This window comes from Aptenodytes patagonicus, chromosome 10 (assembly GCF_965638725.1).
Source record: "Aptenodytes patagonicus chromosome 10, bAptPat1.pri.cur, whole genome shotgun sequence".
In the NCBI taxonomy this organism is placed as follows: Eukaryota; Metazoa; Chordata; class Aves; order Sphenisciformes; family Spheniscidae; genus Aptenodytes; species Aptenodytes patagonicus.
In genome coordinates this window covers 12,417,617-12,437,180 of record NC_134958.1, presented here as the reverse complement: position 1 = coordinate 12,437,180, position 19,564 = coordinate 12,417,617, and the positions used below count along the sequence as shown (strand labels likewise).

General features: G+C 44.6%; 1 protein-coding gene across 5 annotated transcripts in view; it reads left to right on the top strand.

The window, feature by feature from the left end:
* Positions 1 to 19,026, top strand: part of DPP8 (dipeptidyl peptidase 8) — a 32,167-nt gene extending 13,141 nt beyond the window's left edge. For all 5 annotated transcript variants that reach the window (XM_076348079.1, XM_076348080.1, XM_076348078.1 and 2 more), the window contains exons 10-20: positions 994 to 1,171; positions 2,514 to 2,673; positions 4,140 to 4,219; positions 6,934 to 7,086; positions 7,728 to 7,863; positions 8,659 to 8,804; positions 9,681 to 9,827; positions 10,612 to 10,764; positions 12,868 to 13,010; positions 13,749 to 13,860; positions 14,468 to 19,026. In XM_076348079.1, the coding sequence (XP_076204194.1) occupies positions 994 to 1,171; positions 2,514 to 2,673; positions 4,140 to 4,219; positions 6,934 to 7,086; positions 7,728 to 7,863; positions 8,659 to 8,804; positions 9,681 to 9,827; positions 10,612 to 10,764; positions 12,868 to 13,010; positions 13,749 to 13,860; positions 14,468 to 14,590 (1,531 nt within the window). In that variant the 3' untranslated portion in view covers positions 14,591 to 19,026. The remainder of the gene's footprint in view (positions 1 to 993; positions 1,172 to 2,513; positions 2,674 to 4,139; positions 4,220 to 6,933; positions 7,087 to 7,727; positions 7,864 to 8,658; positions 8,805 to 9,680; positions 9,828 to 10,611; positions 10,765 to 12,867; positions 13,011 to 13,748; positions 13,861 to 14,467) is intronic.
* Positions 19,027 to 19,564: the final 538 nt, after the last annotated feature.

Genomic DNA, 19,564 nt, shown 5'->3' with positions numbered 1-19,564 from the left:
ATGATTTTTCCAAAAACCAAAACAGAGTCGTCCTTGTCTCTTTCTCTGGTACCTGGCCCTACTGCTTTGGTATTGGGCACTCGCAGCCTTTGATGTATGTGTCCTCTCAGCATCCCTGTGAGAGAGAGAGTGCAGTGCTATTATCCCCATTTTACAGATGGGGAACTGAAGCCCAGAGAGGCTAAGTGACTTGCCATGGTCACACAGGAAGTCTGTGGCTGAGGAGAGAAATGAGCCCAGGTCCCCCAGGCCCTAGGCTAGCGCCCTAACCACTGGACCATCCTTGCTGACCAGACTTACTGATCAGAAAACCTGCTGTAAGTGCTACTTACATTTGCATGTCATTTTTAACCCTGTAGATGATGTAGTACAGTGTTTCTAACTCACCAGGAGTTTCTCCAGAATTGCACTTCTCCAGTTCTTGAATCTAAAGATGGCTTTCACCTTTTTAATTTATTTCTTTCTGCCCCCCAAATGTGGAAGAAATGCAGGGACACATTTGCTCCATTACCTTGCTTTTTGCAGAATTATTGTTAGAGCTACATGTAAAGTCATCAGAAGTATGGCAGGGTCTGCTGCCAGTCCATTTAGGTGCCAGTATTATTCTCTTGTCAGGTATAGATTTAAAGCATTAGTATTTTCACAAGTATCCTGAAATTTAAATTGAAATTTTTCTGTTTCATTATTCCCTCTGATTTTTCTCTTCTCTTTCTCCCCTAAAGCACAGTTCAAATCTGGGAGAACAGAATTAATTAAACTTTTGAACCGGCAGTGCTTACGCAATATTGAAATGAAGTGAAATAAGTTCTTGTGTTGTGGAAGAGATTTGTTTATGTGGGTGACATTTTACATGTGGCTTTGTGCTTAATCTGAAATTGAACATTCTTGATTCCCTCAAAATGCCTAGTGCTAATGAGTGTCTGTCAAGATTTTCAGACCTGTCTAATACTCATGGTTGCATGTTATTTTCTCTAATATCTGTCTCCTCAACAGCATCTGGTCCATTTTACTGGATCGCTCCCAAACTCGACTTCAGATAGTCTTGATCCCTCCTGCATTATTCATCCCCACAGAAGATGATGCAATGGAAAGACAGAAACTTATCGATGCTGTACCAGATTCTGTTACACCTTTCATTATTTATGAAGAAACAACAGACATCTGGATAAATGTAAGAATATGAATTTCAGCCTTCTCTGACAGCTTGTTGTTCAAGACCCTATTTGTAGCACTTGAGCAACGTTGGTGCTACTGTGCTGCCTAGGAGAATTTTCCCATTGTACAAGTTCTGTGCATACTCTGTGCTTCCTGCTGTAAAGAGTTCACAGTATGTAGAGAACAGAGAGATTTGGGATGTGAAAGCAGAGCTGCTTTGCTTGAGGCTGCACAGTGGTCAGACAGAGCTAGGAGCAGAGCCCAGGGCTCTGGCATTTCAGAGCAGCCCCTTGCCTGCAGTGTTACCCACTGACACCCTCCGGCTTCTTGGTGCCAGTTGTTCACCAACAGCAGTGCCAACAGGTAAAGTATTCTTCAGCCAACAAAGATCTATCTAGCTGATATTGGGTGAACAAGTCCCGAGAGTCTGCTAACAGTCACTAAAACCCCTCCTTAACTACATATGGTCTGGTGAAATAGATTTGTGTGTAATGTTCTCGGAGGTGTGCCCTAGGGCCTGTGCTGTGAGACCGGACACCGGTGTGCTCAGGCTAATGCTGTAAAAATGAGTGCTGTTCACACTTCTGCAGAAAAAGATCGATGTCTCTAAAATAACATCCCATTGGAGGTGTGCCAGGGTGCAGGAAGGCCTGGGAACATCAATCACTGACAGGTAGTTGGATCTTTCAGCAGAGAGCATTTGCACAAAGCCTTCCAGTGAATGATCTCTATACAGTGGGTGGTCTCTATGATACCATGTTTTCTCCTTAGTAATAGTGTGCGTGGTTTCAGGATGGTGCAGTGACTTGTCCTTTCTCCATTATTTTCACTGGCTGGAGTGGTTTTTGACTGGCAGCTTGTACTCTATAGATAAATGCTCCCCAGTCCCTCAAAAGATTGTCCCTTGAAGCAAGAGTTGGCATCTTCATGAGTGGGAAGATGATGTCAGCTCATCTTTCTTTAAATAACCCTTCACTTGTGGGCTTCCAGACAGCACTGGACAGAGGAGGCCACTGAACTCTGGCTTCTCTGGGTGGCTCTCATATGCTGTCTGCAGAGCTGGACCCACTCTGTGTCTAAGCTAGAAAGGCAGGTGCAGAAAAATTTACTTAATTACTTTGGTGGCCAGAAGTTAGAGTTAGACTAGCAAAAAGCCTGGAGCTGTGCAGCATATGAGGCCCCTGCCTGCAGACACCCCCTGACTCATAAGCATAACTGGTTCTCCCAGTAACGGACAGTGCTGCACCCTGCTAGTGTGAACTGCGTTGTCTGTGTTGAGCAGTAAGAGGAACTTATTATGTGTGACTTCAGTGCCAAAGTGCTGCTGATAACAATAAACCCCTGTTCTGTCTCCACAGATCCATGATATCTTCTATGTTTTCCCTCAAACCCATGAAGATGAGATAGAGTTCATTTTTGCCTCCGAGTGTAAAACAGGATTCCGGCACCTATACAAAGTCATCTCGGTTTTGAAGGAGAGCAAGTATAAACGGTCGTGTGGAGGCCTTCCTGCTCCAAGTAAGTGAAATTATTCTTTTGCTTTAATTGGGCATGTGCTGCTGACTAGTGAGGAAATAAGTGTCCTTCCAGGTGGCAGGAATTATTGTCTTATTGGAAACTCCTGCTGTTGTCCAGGAAAGCACTTCACTGTACAGTCATTCCTCTTGAAATTGTACAGGGGTTATTCTGTATTCAGCATGCCTTAGTTTTAACCCTGATTCTTCCCCGTGGACTAGAGGGAAAAGTTTCAAAAAATCAGATGGGAAACAAGCTCCCTGTGATACTGTGAAACGCACTTAGTTGGCTTTTCCTTGTCGATGTTGGGACTGTTTGTGCGCTGAATTTGCCAGAGGTTAATCATTATAGCAATAACATAGCTACCTCTGATGTGCAGGGTCCAATGTATCTAATAGATGCACGCTGGTTCAGGACTTGATTTTGCAAGTAAAACCAGCATAGTCCCTGTCAGCCTTTTTACAAGCAGATTGGTAGCAGAGAGGCTGACAAAGAGCACAGTTTGAACACACTGTAAAAAGGTCCATAGAGGGCCTCCCTGTCTGAGTGGGCCCACATGTTAGTCCCTTTAAAATGAACATATGTGCTTGGCAGCAAAACCTATGATGACAACTATTCAGAGAATTCCTCTCTGCTCTTAAAAACAATCATGGTATTACTGTATAGACAGAGATGTTAGTAGGAGAAAATTACTGGCAGCTGTTGCAAATGGAAATGGAGGAAGAGTTATTTCAAGCAAAAAAAATTCAAGGACCGCGTGCTTCTGAGCTGCAGTCAAAGTTTGGTCTTGCTCAGATGCATGATATAGCTGTGTGCAAAGCTCCCGGAGTGGCTTTTCCACAGCATGTATTCTTTAATTTACAGTTTCATGCTGTGATACTTAATTTACTTGCTGAGTGTTGAAGGCACTTACTGAGCTCTGCATGCACAAAAAATACACCTAATTTTACTAGAGGTCCTAGTTTCATGCAACTGTTGGGGTTTTTTTTCCCCAGATAGCATTATATCCTGGGTTGATTAGATTTCTCTGAATGCATCTGACTTCTTTTTCTCGCTAAATCTCCCTCATTCTAAGGGAAATGAAACCATCTTATAAAAGCAGAGTTGTTCCCCACCCTGTTGCAAAGTTCCACATTTTTTCACACCTGAGATTCCCTTTGCACACCCATTTTTCAGTATAAAACTTCTATTTCTGTGCAAGTGACAAAATACTTAAAAAAAGCAAGCAAGCTGTCCAGGCCTCGGGTTGAATCCTGTGAATCCTTTAACATACATTTCACAGAATGTTAAATAGTACTAGCCCTAACATTTGTCTGGGGAGCTGGCAGAAGTGTGGGTCTTCTGCAAAGGCAGGTTGCTCTTGGGTTTAGTCTAGTAAAAAAGCTTGGAAGGAAGAAGTGTTATTGTGACCCTGTGTTTCGTAAAATGTAAAAGCGTAAAATCTCTGTTTGTGTGTTGGTTATTTGTAGGTGACTTCAAGTGTCCCATCAAAGAGGAGATAGCGATTACCAGTGGAGAATGGGAAGTGCTTGGCAGACATGGATCCAATGTAAGTCTCCACTCTTGCTGCATGGATATCCTGCAAGCAGCACACACTGCAAGGAGGTGGTCTCTGGGGCCTCACAAATCAGTACATGTCACATTAGTGAGGCTCTGCTCCCTGAGAAGAGTGGACCTTGCCCCTCCCTGGTATTGAGTTTGAGCATATGTATCATGTGGGTGTTTTTGGTCTACAGTGTGCTTTCATTCTCTACCTCTGATACGCTATTCTGGACCAGAGGTTGTGTTTTTGGAAGTGTGGGAAAGCAACACAGGCAACATTAGTTGGCTTTCTTTTCCTGCATGTTCCTGTGTGGATCCTTGTCAACAAGGAGTTTTCCCCACTAAGTTAGAATCATAGAATAGAATCATAGAATCATTGAGGTTGGAAAAGACCTCTAAGATCATCGAGTCCAACCGTCAACCCAACACCACCATGTCCACTAAACCATGTCCCTAAGTGCCTCATCTACTCGTCTTTTAAATACCTCCAGGGGTGGGGACTCAACCACTTCCCTGGGCAGCCTGTTCCAATGTTTAACCACTCTTTCAGTAAAGAAATTTTTCCTTACATCCAATCTAAACCTCCCCTGGCGCAACCTGAGGCCATTTCCCCTTGTCCTATCGCTAGTTACTTGGGAGAAGAGACCGACACCCACCTCACTACAACCTCCTTTCAGGTAATTGTAGAGAGCGATGAGGTCTCCCCTGAGCCTCCTTTTCTCCAGGCTAAACAACCCCAGTTCCCTCAGCCGTTCCTCATAAGACTTGTTCTCCAGACCCCTCACCAGCCTCGTTGCCCTTCTCTGGACACGCTCCAGCACCTCAACATCCTTCTTGTAGTGAGGGGCCCAAAACTGAACACAGTATTCGAGGTGCAGCCTTACCAGTGCCGAGTACAGGGGCACAATCACTTCCCTCCTCCTGCTGGCCACACTATTTCTGATACAGGCCAGGATGCTGTTGGCCTTCTTGGCCGCCTGGGCACACCGCCGGCTCATATTCAGCCGGCTGTCGACCAACACTTCAAGGCTTAAAGAGGAGGAGAAGGGAGCAAAAATACCGCAAGGCAGCAGCGAGGAAATTCCACATATTCCATGAGCAGCAAGATGTCATGATGGTGTCCAACTGCTGTCCTGGAATCAAGAGATACTCGTTGGAGGGATCAGCATAAATCTATTAGCCCTGTCTCTTCTTAGGCAGAATACAGTGTTTACGTTCCATATAGCCTGTGAGCTTGCACAAGGAGGGAGGGAATGCTCCCCAAGCTGCTGCTCTTCTATCTGAGCTGGATGAATTCTTTGATCATTTGAATCAAACAGCAGTTCAAGGAGAACTCTTTGGCTAGTTTGGACTTTGTAAAGGTCTTTGAAATCCTTCCTAAATAGTAATTAGAAATGGGGTTAGGGAAGGAGGTGTGCAAATTGACCTGCATTTGAATCTGTTCTGCTGTCTGCTCAAAAAGAAGGGACAACTGGGGAATATTTAACGTGGCAGTGGTTTACAGTCAGCTGCTGCCTTGATTTCCTTCTGGGGTGGTTTATATCATATGTGATTTGGGAAAGGGTCTGAAGAGTGGGGAGATGACAAAGAATGGGAGACAGAGTTATTTGAGGGACGGGATGCCATCCGGAGGGACCTGGACAAGCTCAAGAAGTGGGCCCATGTGAACCTCATGGGGTTCAACAACAAGGCCAAGTGCAAGGTCCTGCACCTGGGTTGGGGCAACCCCCGGTATCAACACAGGCTGGGGGATGAAGGGATTGAGAGCAGCCCTGCCGAGAAGAACGTGGGGGTTCTGGTGGATGAAAAGCTGGATGTGAGCTGACAATGTGCGCTCGCAGCCCAGAAGGCCAATTGCATCCTCGGCCGCATCAGAAGAAGCGTGGCCAGCAGGTCGAGGGAGGTGATTCTACCCCTCTACTCTGCTCTGGTGAGACCCCACCTGGAGTACTGCGTCCAGCTCTGGAGCCCTCAGCATAAGAAAGACATGGACCTGTTGGAGCGGGTCCAGAAGAGGGCCAGGAAAATGATCACGGGGATGGAACACTTCTCCTACGAAGAAAGGCTGAGAGAGTTGGGGTTGTTCAGCCTGGAGAGGAGAAGGCTTCGGGGAGACCTTATTGCAGCCTATCAGTACTTAAAGGGGGCTTATAAGAAAGATGGCAGCAAACTTTTTAGCAGGGCCTGTTGCAATAGGACAAGGGGGAATGGTTTTAAACTGAAAGAGGGTAGATTTAGACTAGATAAGATGGAAGAAATTTTTTACGCTGAGGGTGGTGAAGCACTGGCACAGGTTGCCCAGAGAGGTGGTGGATGCCCCATCCCTGGAAACATTCAAGGTCAGGTTGGAGGGGGCTCTGAGCAGCCTGATCTAGTTGAAGATGTCCCTGCTTATTGCATGGGGGTTGGACTAGATAACCTTTAAAGGTCCCTTCCAACCCAAACTATTCTATGATTCTATTTAACACGGCAAACAGTAGGGGAGACTGGGAAAAGTAAAGGACCTGCATGAGAGAGCTGAGCAACAAGGTGTGAAGTGCAAACCGTAACTGACAGAGTTGTGGACAGTAAGAATAATCATTTGGCTTATTCCTTACAGATTGTTGGGCTATAACTCAGCTTTATGGAAGTGGGGCGGGGAGGAGACTTGGAGGCAGTAGAACTGGGTATTGTTTTGGCAAGAAACAATATTGAGGGATGTTTTGGTTTTGGTTTTGACAGATCTATGTTGATGAAGCCAAAAAAGTGGTGTATTTTCAAGGCACAAAAGACTCACCTTTAGAGCATCACTTGTACGTTGTTAACTACGAGAATCCTGGAGAAGTAAAGCGGCTGACAGAACGTGGTTACTCTCACGCCTGCTGTGTCAGCCAGGTACCTGTTTGCCTGTGAGGCCCTGTATAGACAGGGCTGGCTGGGTGTGCTGTGGCTTATTGGCAGTCTTGTCCTTCATCAATCAGCAGACAAGGCTGTATTTGAATATAACAAAAATAGATTTTACACTCTGTTGTGTGCTCCTGTATGTTGTACAGTGAGTGCATAAACCCACCCTGGAAACCAGATTTGACCTCCCAGTTCAGCTGCTCTTCAGCTCACCTCAGGCAAAAGGAGCCAGGATGAATTGTTTGAAACTGTTTGAGCTTGGCTCTTTTTGCCTGAAGTAGGCTATAGAGCAATTGCCAGAGATGAGCCTGTGGCAGCGTTGGGTGGGGTTCCAGGCATCTGGCACAGTAGCCCGTTCAGCTGGGAATGCTTTACCCAGAAGAGGATTTGTGACAAGGTCCTCATGCCACTGTTGGTTTTGCAGGTGTATTTTTGGCTTTGGAATGTTAATATCTGAGTCTTGCTAGGGACTGTAGCTTCTCAGAATCTATCTGCTATCAAAAGAGCCCAGACTTCCTGATTTAATTTGGTCCATAAACATCTTCTGAAAGATCTAGATGCAGAAAAAAGTGATCACTTTTGCTTGTGCCTCCGCACTGAGGAGTTCAAGATAATGTTCTTTTTCTCCCTAGGATTGTGACATGTTCATCAGCAAGTACAGTAATCAGAAGAACCCACACTGTGTGTCACTTTACCGTCTGACAGGACCTGAAGATGATGCAGCTCATAGGACAAAGGAATTCTGGGCTACCATTTTAGATTCAGCAGGTAACAGCATGGATAAGGAACAGGAAGAGGACAACCAGGATCACAGAATGAAAGATATCCCAGAATATGCTTGCTTGAGATTTGCTGTTCTGGGTGACTAGACTTGTCTCTGAAACTCATGCTTGTGTGAGGAGTTCTTGGAAGTACCTGAGTGACATTTTCACCTCAGCAACGAATGGGTATAAACTGGCCATGAAGGAATTTAGAGTGGAAATTACTAAGTTTCTGCCGCTAGAGCCAGTAGAAACTGTAGAAAGCCAGTTTTAGCATCGGGGGAGGGGTTTAAGTGCAGTCATTTACTCTGTGCTATATGCCTGCTAATGAGCATATATAATGCTCTGGGCCTCTGGGGGAGGGTCATACACTCTGTAAATAGTTGTGTGCTGCTTCCTACTCACGTCTTCGTGAGACAGCTCTTGGGCTTTTATTTTTCCATTTTGTTTCTATTCCCTTTCATCTTTCCTTCCCCAAGGCATACTCTATATCCTATGCTTTCCATGTATTAATGCAGTGAGTCCGAAGTGGGGTTAGGAAGGGATGGGATACCTGTAATGGCTGTGTCAGGGGAGAAGAGTTACTACTGTTCAGAGGAGAGCAGGGATGGGAATGTGATAGGACTGAGAAGGCTCCCCTAGGGCCGGGGCATTCCCAGTCTCTGCCTGGTGCCAGTCACATCCACTGGAAAGTGTGGGAGAGCTCCATTGGGATTGGGGCAGGGCTGGAGCAGAGCTGCGTTATTCATCCATTAATGAATGAATCCAGTTAAACCAGACTCTCTGTTCCCTCCTGTGGCAGGCCCTCTTCCTGATTATGTTCCCCCAGAAGTGTTCTCCTTCGAGAGCTCCACAGGGTTTACGCTCTATGGGATGATGTACAAACCTCACAATCTGCAACCTGGAAAGAAGTACCCCACTGTGCTCTTCATCTATGGAGGGCCACAGGTGAGTGTGGCATGTTGGTGTGGCCAGCAGTGGGGCGGGCTGGCCTGGATCACTCCACTGTTGTCCTGTATGAACAGTTCCTGCTCCGTGCTGAGGATAGCGTGCAGTTTTTTGCCTGCTTGGTGACTAGCTGCTTGGCCAAAGGTGCTGTAAGTGGTCATGATTTCCAGATCATACATCGAGGCACTGCCACTTGTCTGAGAACAGGTATGGAGTAGCAGAGCTGGAACTGGGATAAAGGGGAGTGCAGGCAGTCCCAGTTCTATCTCCCCCTCCTCCGTAGGGGCTCCTGTTCTTTGTTTCCACTTCCCCCATGTGTATGTGAGGGGAGCTCTGTTAGCACTGACCATTGAGCACTGTGTGTGCTTAGGAGAGCTTGCTCCCCAGTCCTCCTTTTCCCACTGATGAAGAGGAGAAGGTGAGCCCCTTAGCCCTGCTTTGGTTCCCCCAACTCTACTGTGCCCTGCTATGGTCCAAGGCAGCTGGAGTGAGACTTGGTGAAGGGAAAGATTTTCTCCTGGGGAAGAACAGAGGGAGTGGAGAGCAGAGCTGCAGGCTCAGGCTTGGGTTGTGCTGTCAGCAGCTGCCCCTCTTGCTCTATGCCCATTGGTGCTGCAGTGGAGCTCAGTTCACCTCTTCATATCTGTGACACAGAATGGCTTGTTACTGAGGGAAGAGAGTTTATTTCACAGCAGACCACAAGCAGGGAGAGTGAATCCTGCAGCAGGGAGTAGGGATCTTGAAAACTTTACATTATAAAAATGTATAAAACATTTAAAGGAAGGTAAATATAAATAAAATCTGAAATTGGATTAAGGGGTGACCTCTGGATTCCATTACATATGTGGTTGTGTTACTGCTCTTCTTCTATTCCAGGTACAGCTAGTGAACAATCGGTTTAAAGGAATCAAGTATTTCCGTTTGAACACTTTGGCATCTTTAGGCTACGTCGTTGTTGTCATTGACAACAGGGGGTCCTGCCACCGAGGGCTGAAGTTTGAAGGAGCCTTTAAATACAAAATGGTAAGTGGAGCTCTGAGTCTGGCTCTTCATTTTCAGCCAGAGGCAGGTTTGAGTCCCAGTGTTATCTGAGCTGAAGCACTGATTTGGCACAGATGCCCAGCATTGCCTGTGCGATGCTGCCTAGGTTTGGGGAGGGGAACTGTGTATAGTTGAGCACTGTGGATTTGAGGGAGGAAAGGTGCTCAATGTGGGAAAGATTTTATGTCAGGGTTTGAGGTTGCGAACCAACGCCAGCTTGGCAGGCATAACGCGAGGTGGTTCATAAGGGGGTGTCTGACTTCCACCAGATATGCTTTGGTGCTCACATGAAGCAGGATAGTTTCATTACAGCGTGGGTTACTATTTAGGGCAGTTCCTGTGTCAGGCTGGAGAGGGTGAGTGTGTTTGGCTGTGTGTACAGGCAGGGAGGGCCTGTGCCAGGCTCTGCTGGCTTTGTAGTGTAGCTCGCTGTGTGTTGGGAATGGCATTTTCATGCACAGAGCTAGAATGCAGCCTTGCTTTTGTAACAGCAAAAAGCGAAAACACTGAAAGATCTTAATTGTCCCCAAGCAAGGAGACAAATGAAGAAAAGGATAGTTAAAGAGGTGGGTTAGCATGTATTTATTGTCTTACGGGGGAAAGGGGTCATCTTCTGTAACAAGCCTAGCACAGTGGAGTACTGGTGTGGGGTTGGGTGCTGCACAGACAGAAGCAGCAAAGGTCTAAAGGTGGTTACCTTTGGAAATCCTGAGAATGTAACTTTTGCTGGAACTAATAAAACTTACCTCTTTCTCTCCCCTCCCAGGGACAAATAGAAATTGATGACCAGGTGGAAGGGCTGCAGTATTTAGCATCGCAGTATGACTTCATTGATCTGGATCGTGTTGGCATTCATGGCTGGTCCTATGGAGGCTACCTCTCTCTTATGGCTTTAATGCAGAGGTCAGATATCTTCAGGGTATGTTCATACATCGAGTACTTATTCTGGTGGTGCAGACAGAATTTTTCCCTTAATTGTGTAACCTCCCACGGGTGTTCACAGCACAGGCTTTTGAGCTTGCTCTAGACAAGTGAGGACACAGCGCTCTGGCTGTTTTCTTCAAGACTCTTCTATTTGGGTGACTTCAGAGAGAAGTTGCTTTTCTAGCAAACATTTCTTCCACAGTATTTCTAATTAGGCTTCCAGGCTTTGATTATTTTTTTGATACTTCACAGATGACAGATCTGAAAATCTATTCACTCTTTAAGGCTAGTGCCTGCTAACAAGCCACAGTACCTTTTAAAACCAGCAGTCAGCAGGTGTTGCAAGAGCAGTTATAAGTTATTGTGTGACCTTGGGTTGTCTCTTCAGTTCTCTCCACTTGTGTTTCTGTGTGAAGCATGGGGATGAGATGCTCTTCCTCCGTAAGCCTATTGTCACTGTTAGGCTTTGGGAGGTGTCTGGTACTGGTATTCAAATTGAGTCTGTACTGGTACAGCTATGGGACTCAGCTTTCCAGAGACAGTGATACCAGTACAGCCCCAATACTGACAGAGATGCCTCAAATCAGAAAATTGCATTTGTGGAATTAAGTGCTGCACTTTCCTACCTCTCCACAGAAATTTGCAGCTTTTCTCCCCAGGAGAGTGTGGTGGTCTTATTTGAGTGTAACCACCCCAAGGAGCGTGGTGTGACCGCACCATCACTGTGCTTGCTTCCCCCAGCTCCAAATGAGCCAGACATAATCTTGACCTGATGTGAAGGTGTGGTGTTGTCCATGACGCTTCCTGCATTAATGCAAGCAGGGTGCTTTTGGGCAGAACATGCTTGCCATCCAAGAAGCCTGGCATGTAAGAGGAGTGTGGGGCTGTTCAGGTAGGCCAATTTTACTGGAATATCTGAGAGTCTGTTCTCATGAGCTGGGGTGAGGAGGAACAACTGGTCACCCTGTTCAGCTGAGCACAGAAGGATATTCCCTCTCTGGAACTGTGTAAGAGAGCTTTAAACTGTTGGACTGTTGAGCTTGCAATAACTTAACTGTGCTGGTATAGCTATACCAATCTAAGGTCACCTATGCTGAAGGTACCTTATATAGTCTCAGCTGCTGCTCACTTTGTGTCAGCCGAGCTCTTTGTCCTGTGAACCAACTAAGAGAAATGATCCTGCTGAAAAACGACACCTCCTTCTTTTCCTCCTCCCCTCTTTCCTGCCCTGGGAGAATAGTTTCTTTGCAGACTGATCTATTCCCAGATCACATTGCCCATGCTGCTTTGTAGCAGCATGTTCTGAAGCAGCCAGGAGGGCAACCTGGGGACAGGGAGAGGTACTGAAAAGAGGTGGTTCTGATTACGTGACTTTAGACAGCTATAGTAAATGGCCAGACTGCTGTTGGGCAAGTCTCAGAGGTAGAGATGTGGTAAGAGCTGGATATTGCTCTTGGGATGTGTTTTGTTCTTTGTGGCTGCTCTTGCTTTGTCTAAGTCCAACCTGAGTATTCCTGGGAGGTTTAATAATTACTTGTCTCAAGTCCTTAAGGATTGTTAGATTTTTACTTTTATTAAAATACCTGCCTTGCAAAGGGTTGTTTTTTTTTCTCGTCGGTCTTTTTTTTCACAAACCTCTCTGCAAGCTGGTGGTAGCTATGCAAGGTAGTTTGCTGCGTCCTAGGGAGCTGTCGATCCCAGTTTCTGTTAGACATTTGAATGAACAAAGGTTTTGCAACCCGAAAGCAGAGCACTCTGCGTTTTGGACAAAATCCACTTCCCTCAGCAGGCCTTGGAGGTGATATGTTTAGTGTTGCTTCTGATTTGTCTGTAGGATCTTCCTTGTTTTCAGCAGCTGCCTGTTTTTCAGCACATGTAGGTCATAGCTGAGCTGTGCTAATATGTATGAACTGTGGGAGGGAGAGTGAGGATTGCTTTTCTTTTTCCACTGCAGGCTGTGGATTGTAAACTTATCAGGGTGTTTTGGGCAATTATAGTTGCACTGGGATAGAGTTGTGGGAGGGAGGGACATCCCCAGATCAGGGGGTCAGGTGTTGTCATTCCCCTCCTGATGCTGAGAGCCCTGTTGAACTTGCAGGTTGCCGTTGCTGGAGCACCTGTCACGCTGTGGATTTTCTATGACACTGGTTACACAGAGCGTTACATGGGCCACCCGGATCACAACGAGCAGGGGTATTACCTAGGTTCGGTGGCCATGCAAGCTGAGAAGTTTCCTTCTGAGTAAGTTTGGTTCTGGCTCTTGCCTTCTACTTTTCCTACCAGGAAAGTTCAAGCCCTGTGGACACATTTTTATCTCCATCTTCTTGGCAATTGAATTCTGGAATCACAAATGCTAGTATTAAATAATAATTAAAAAAAAAAAAAAGACCAAAACCCAACACTAATAAACTTAATAGACTTGAATGAACATTTGCATAATTACAGGCCATTCCATGTAATCCCTTTTATCCTAGCTGTAATTAAAGACTGTCTTTTATGTCTAAAGAAATGACAAACATATCTTCAATTATATGATTAGCACTTTAGAGCCGCATTAAGCTAGACAAAAATTACTTGATCAGAATGCTTTCTGCATGCTCTAAGGCTGTATCAGCACAGCGCTGTCTGCAGAGCAAGCTGAGACCATGGGCTTTCTTGCCAAAGAGCTGAAAATCAGCAGATTCTGAGCAAGTGTTAAGCCATTGTATTGTCCAAGCTAGGAAGTACTTCTGAGAATAAAGAAGATATACAGATGAAAGGCCTGACCATGATGTGCATATGCAGGAAGAACATTTAGAGGGGGAAAGAATAGGTTTGGGACACATCTCCATCCAGAGTAATTTACTATAGTGAAATCACTGTCTTCAATGCAAATATTTTTTTTCTGTTGAGTATTTTTGAAGGGATGTTTGTGGACTGTGAAATGACTGGCAGGTTCTGGGATGCTGTCTAGAAATGTTTGTCTCTTGCTTTTCTCAGACCAAACCGTTTGCTGCTGCTGCACGGATTCTTGGATGAGAATGTTCACTTTGCACACACTAGTATTTTGCTCAGCTTTTTAGTGAGAGCTGGGAAACCATATGACTTACAGGTAAGGCCAGAACCGGGATGTAAAGGTAATGTGTCTTGTCTTTGACTGAGGAGTCCATTATTGGAACTTGTAACATGGCTGTGCTGGGCAGCTGGGAATTCTAGGGTAAAACTGTAGTATTTGAGCCTAAAATTTTTTTAAAAGGAAGATTTTATGAGTAAACAAAAAAAAAAATAGGCAAATGAGCAGTTAAGAGTGGTTAAAGCTGCTCCCAAGGAGAACTGCAGTTTGGAGGCAGTACAGCAGTGTTTGTGCGGTGTGGAACAGGGTTCTGCATTTAATTAAACCCTGCTGGTTCTGTGCAGATGTAGCCCAGGTATCCCACATGATGCTGCAGAACTGGGAGCATGCTGATTGACGTGATGGCTCTGGACACCATCTGCCTCTGTTTCAGCCAGGCTGATCACCTCCAGCACAGCACTAGCTGGATTAGAGGGTGCAGTGGGTTGTCTCTGGGTTCAGGCAATGGAGGATGGGGTGTATTAGCTCAAGTGCAGAGTTAATGCAGGGAGATTACATAAACATTTTGAATGTGGCTCTGGGGACCGGTTTAAATGTTGGTGCCCGCAACTCTTGTGGATACTTACAACTTTATTTTACATTTTAGATCTACCCTCAGGAGAGACACAGTATAAGGGTACCCGAGTCGGGAGAGCACTATGAACTCCATCTACTATATTACCTGCAAGAGAATCTGGGCTCTCGTATTGCTGCCCTGAAGGCAATGTAATTGACCTCTGCAGAACTCTGCTCCGCTGGCTGCTTTTCTGAACAAGGAGATGTAGGAAACTAGAGAAAATAGGATGGAACATTGCATTTTGGTGCCTGCCACATGTACACACACGTACACACACACAGAGACACTTTTTTAAAAGTAAATTTGGTGCCATACAGGAAATTAAAGTATGGTGACCTAATAACTTCAAAGCTTAGGATGTAAATAAAATCAAATGTCTGTGGTATAATGCAGTACCATGGGTGTTCTCTTGCGGGAGGAGTTGAAACTGAAAATAACGTACTTCTACAGCACCAGATCTTCACTTTTTAAAAGCATTATGACATAATTGATGTATTTTTACAGTGTGTTCCTTGGTATCTTATTAAATAATACTGGATGATTTACTCACTACACAGCAAGAGTTTACCTGAATGGTTACAACTTGTATTACATTTTAAATGCTATCATATAGCTTTTATGCTTCATGAAAGGGATGTGTCTCACTTCTTAGAAGCTGGTCACAAGTTAGACACATCACCTATCTAGATGTTAATTGTTTTTTAAGAAGAAAGACTTTTAAGCTGCCTCCTAAAGAATTTAAATTTGGGATTCAGTTCAGTTGATGCCAGGTTCTTTTCAATGATTTCTTCTCTCCCCAGGATAAATCATACTCTTTTTTTTCTTTCAGCAGCTTGAGATCCTATCCTGATTGTACTTGGTTTCAGTGGGGAAGTGAAATGATATGTTACTGTGATATGGGCATAATAATCTTTTATTCTGAGATGCAAACTAACTTAAGTCAAAGAGCTGAAACTTCATAAATTTTAAAACAAGCTTAAAAGTGCAGCCCATTTCTCATTGACATTCTTCCCTGATGTTCGTTCTGGAGCTGGTTTTGCAATACTGTTTTTGCCGTCACATCAGCATGATATAGGTATATGCGTCCTGTTACAATTTTAAAATTCAATACTCTAATTCAAAGGTCTGCAGAGGATTTAGTGAGGAGAGACCTTACGAACACTACATGTGAGGCAATATTGAATTTCATGCTTTATTTGAGGGACTATTTTCCAGGCTTGTACTCTGTTCAGTCCTCCATTCCTGGGTCCTTTCTAGCACTCCTGCGTAGCATGGTTATGATGCTGTGTTTGAGAAACCCCTTTCTGTAGAGCTTAAGGTAACCCCGCTAAGCCTAAAGGATATGCAATCCCAGTTGTGTTTTTGCTAGTGAGGTTTTAACTAAGCAGCAGGCTTGGCTAAAAAGCATCATGAGTGTGTGAGGTCACTTTTAACTTGCAACAGGTCGTTTAAGATAGAAATCCATAGCAAAATGATTCTCTTTAATCCAGGAAATTCTCCCCTTGGGGCTTGTCTCTGAAACTCCTATAAGTTTTAATGGTTTTCTTAGAAACCTAAGAACTTCCTTTTCTTTCTGTTTTGGTGCTAGAGAGAAACAGAGCATGATTTTCTTTTCATCTTCTAAAAATCTGGAATCACTCTCAGTGTTTACGCTCTTAGTGCTCCACATGTTGTAACCTTGTATTTTCCTCGCTTTTGTACCGTTCAGCTTGATCCTGAAACTCTGGGATTTAACACAATCTGGCTGTATTGTATCAAACCGCATCGTTTCTCAGTTAGGCTGCTGGGCATATGCACCAAAGCTATCGGAGCTGGTGCAGTTACACGGTTGTAAAATCTGTGTGTGAGAATGGGATCTGTGTTTTGGGTTGCACAAAAGATAGCCAAAGCAAACAGGCATGCAGTAAATGCAAATTTCCTCCGAGGGGGGGATGTTTGGTTTGGGCTGTTTTCTGGTTTTCAGATCACAGCGATTATAAGTGGATCAGTTAAAGTACCATTAGGAGGTCAATAACAGGCTTACGGTTTTATTTTGGGAAGGGCGTGGCAGGGAAGGAACCCAGCTCCTATAATGTCTTCTCTTAGTAGTTCATTGTTGTGACTGAAGCGAACGCAGCATCCCTATGGAGTGTGCTATAGTCAGTATTGAGACGGGTAAGTGTGCTGATACATTTGAACTAGAACGACACGGCAGTGAGTAGAGACAAGTATAAGCTGTTACTATGGAATTCCATTGTGTTCCTTATGTGTTTATGTTGTATTATATATACATATATCTATATCTGTTCATATATACAGATATGTATAAAATTACACGTGGATAGTATCACCTTTTCCAAGGTTGTTTATATTTTGTTCAATATTAAATTAACTTGCTTTTTGGGGTGTTTTAGTTCTTTTTCTATAGGTGATTACCCTTGAATGTAAATGTATATGATTTTTAAGACGAAATTGATCCTTTTGTTTAAAAAACATTAAAAAAATGGCCTTCATCAAACAGTGCTTTTTTGGGAACTGAAGAGCTATATGTTATGCAAGTAAACCAGGCCAGGTTTTGACTTAGCACAGGATGTGATTATAAGTGCTGACATACAACTTTTTAATAATGCATCTTTCCATTGTTTTAAATATATATATCAAAAAGCTATTAAATTACAACGTTCTTTAAGTACTCTATTTTGCAACATAAATTATGTATTTCTTTCTTTCCTACAAATTTTTTTCTTTTTACAGTAGTTAAGCACTTTAAGACCCCATGCTTTCTTATCCTGCGGAAATGCTGGGAGGATTTATCATCAGAGTTTTGTAGTTCTTGCAAAAGACGCCTGCTTGTAGGTGAAGGTGTGAGAGATGCCTTATATGAGGTCTGATCCAGCCCTACGCAGTCAATGACTAAATTCCCAGTGACGTGGGAAGAAGGGAAAAGCCCGTTGCAATTGCAACTGCAGAGGTAGGAAGGTGTTCGTGCTGAGGACCGTTGCATCAGTACTTTGGTGGGGAGTAGTAGCCCTGCACCTCGTATGGTGAAGTGTTGGTCCAGCACTGGACCAGAGCTGGCATGGAGTGGTGGTTTTGCCCTGCTCTGTGCCACTGGAGTTGCCTGCTCCAGGATGAGGTCGTACCTTGCAGTCCAGGAGATGGTACTGTCACTCAAGAAGAGATTTCCAGCCTGTTTGATATTTGGGATTATACTTTGTCACTTCCTGCGTGTTAAAAAAAGTCTTGGTTAATGTGAGTTTTAAGCAGAACTAATGAGATCCTGGGGGAGCACATGCAAGGGAGGTTGTCTGTGGAGCAAAACCGTGTGAGGAGAAACCGTCCCTGTTGCTCCCAAAACAGACGTTAGTATGTCCCTTTGGGGGATCTTCTGCCTTCAGCAGAGGTCTGCTCTGTGCCCAGCAGGACACCTGCTCTGAGCAGGAGCAGGATTGAGCCTTTGTTGCATGGTGGACATTAGTTGCACAGGTGTCTTTGAGATGAATGTTTTAATTTCATATATTTTAAAAAATATATATGAAATATATATGAAATATGGGGATCTGAGCGATGAGATACTGAAGTTGAGTGTTGATGCCAGCAGTTTCTTCTCGTTTGCAGCAGTTGAGGTTGGTTGTGCTTGTTTCTGGTGGAAGCACGCTCTTTTGCCCTGTTTTAAGGCAGCTTCCAGTATTTCCTCTTGAGTGTGCAATGTGCAAAGCTGTTGGGTTTCACCCTTTGCATTGGAGTTGCACCTCCTACCCCACCCCTTTGTTTTCAATTATCTCTTTTTATTCAGAACAAAGTAGAATTAGTAACTACCCAGAACTGCTTAATTTTTATAAACTCAGTTAACTTGTTTGTTAATGAAATAATGAGTTCAAAGCATAAAGTAAAGCTTTGAAAATCGACTAACTTCACTATATTAGAATGGAAAATGCATTCCCTACTTACTAGTGGCATTTGGGAATAGGCTATGGAAATACTTTCTGAGCGGGATGGTGTAGTAATGCTTTAACCCTGGAGCGCTGTATGTCTGAGCCTGTGTGGCGAATTACAGAGAATTCACAAACCCTGAGCCCGGGGGTCCCAACCCTTACTCCCTACCAGGAGAAGCGGGTTGTGTTTCTGCTGTGTGTGTCTGTGTGTAAGGCAGGCTGTTTTGCTGCTGGCGTGACGCTCAACTTTTGATGAGGCAATAATAGAGTATAAATAAATGAAATAATCAGCCAGGTTAGGACACTGCCTTGAATTGCCTGTTTACTTGAGTACCAGAACCCTGTAAAGACTTTTTGTGTGCCCCTCACAGTTCTCTGGGCCGCTCCTTTGGAAGGGGAAGAGAGATCTTCATGTGGTTTTTACTTGGCTGTTCTGCACAGTAGAAGTTCAGGTGTTTAATTTTAGAACATGAAGTGCCTGCTGTTTGCGTTAACAAAATTGCATGTCTCACTCCAGTGGGTTTATTGGTCTCCCTCCTTCCCCCACCTTTCTAGCTACATGGCTTTTAATCATGTAAAGTGGAGACATTAGTTTTGCTGCGTTTTATTACAAAACCTTTGTTGCAATAAAGATGCTGCTAAATAAATTGAATTAAATGGTTTTTTTCCCCCTTATTTTCAACTGTCTTCTTGATTTAGTAGAGTTTGTTTGTAATTAAATCTCTTCTCTCATTGCACTGTGGAAAGCAGCAATGATGGAAAATGTGTGCGTGCGTTTTATGTACATGTTGGGTGTTTAGTAAAAGCATCTGCGATTTTTCCTGCCCCTTGTGGTTAGGTAGATTGATACAAACAGAAAGATCAGGCATTTGCTTGGCATAACTACGTTCCCCCTCCTAAATGTTTCCATGTGAATGCTGTTAGCGGCCCTTGGCAGCCACCAGCTGGAGCTGTTGCACTGGGTACGGCACAACCGCAGCTTTGCTGGCCAAGATGGGCCAAGCGCCACGGGGGAGGAGGTGGCCCTGGCGCCAAGGCGGAAGGACAGAGGCACCTGCGTGTAGCCAACGGGCTCTGCCAAGAGAAGAGATGCCTCTTCATACAGTCACCTCACATTTGGCCTCAGGTATGTCTTTGTGAGCAGTATGGGCTTTGCAGTCACCCTGGTTCCGCTTAGTGCTGCCCCAAAAGGGCTGGTGCGGGGCTCAGGGCA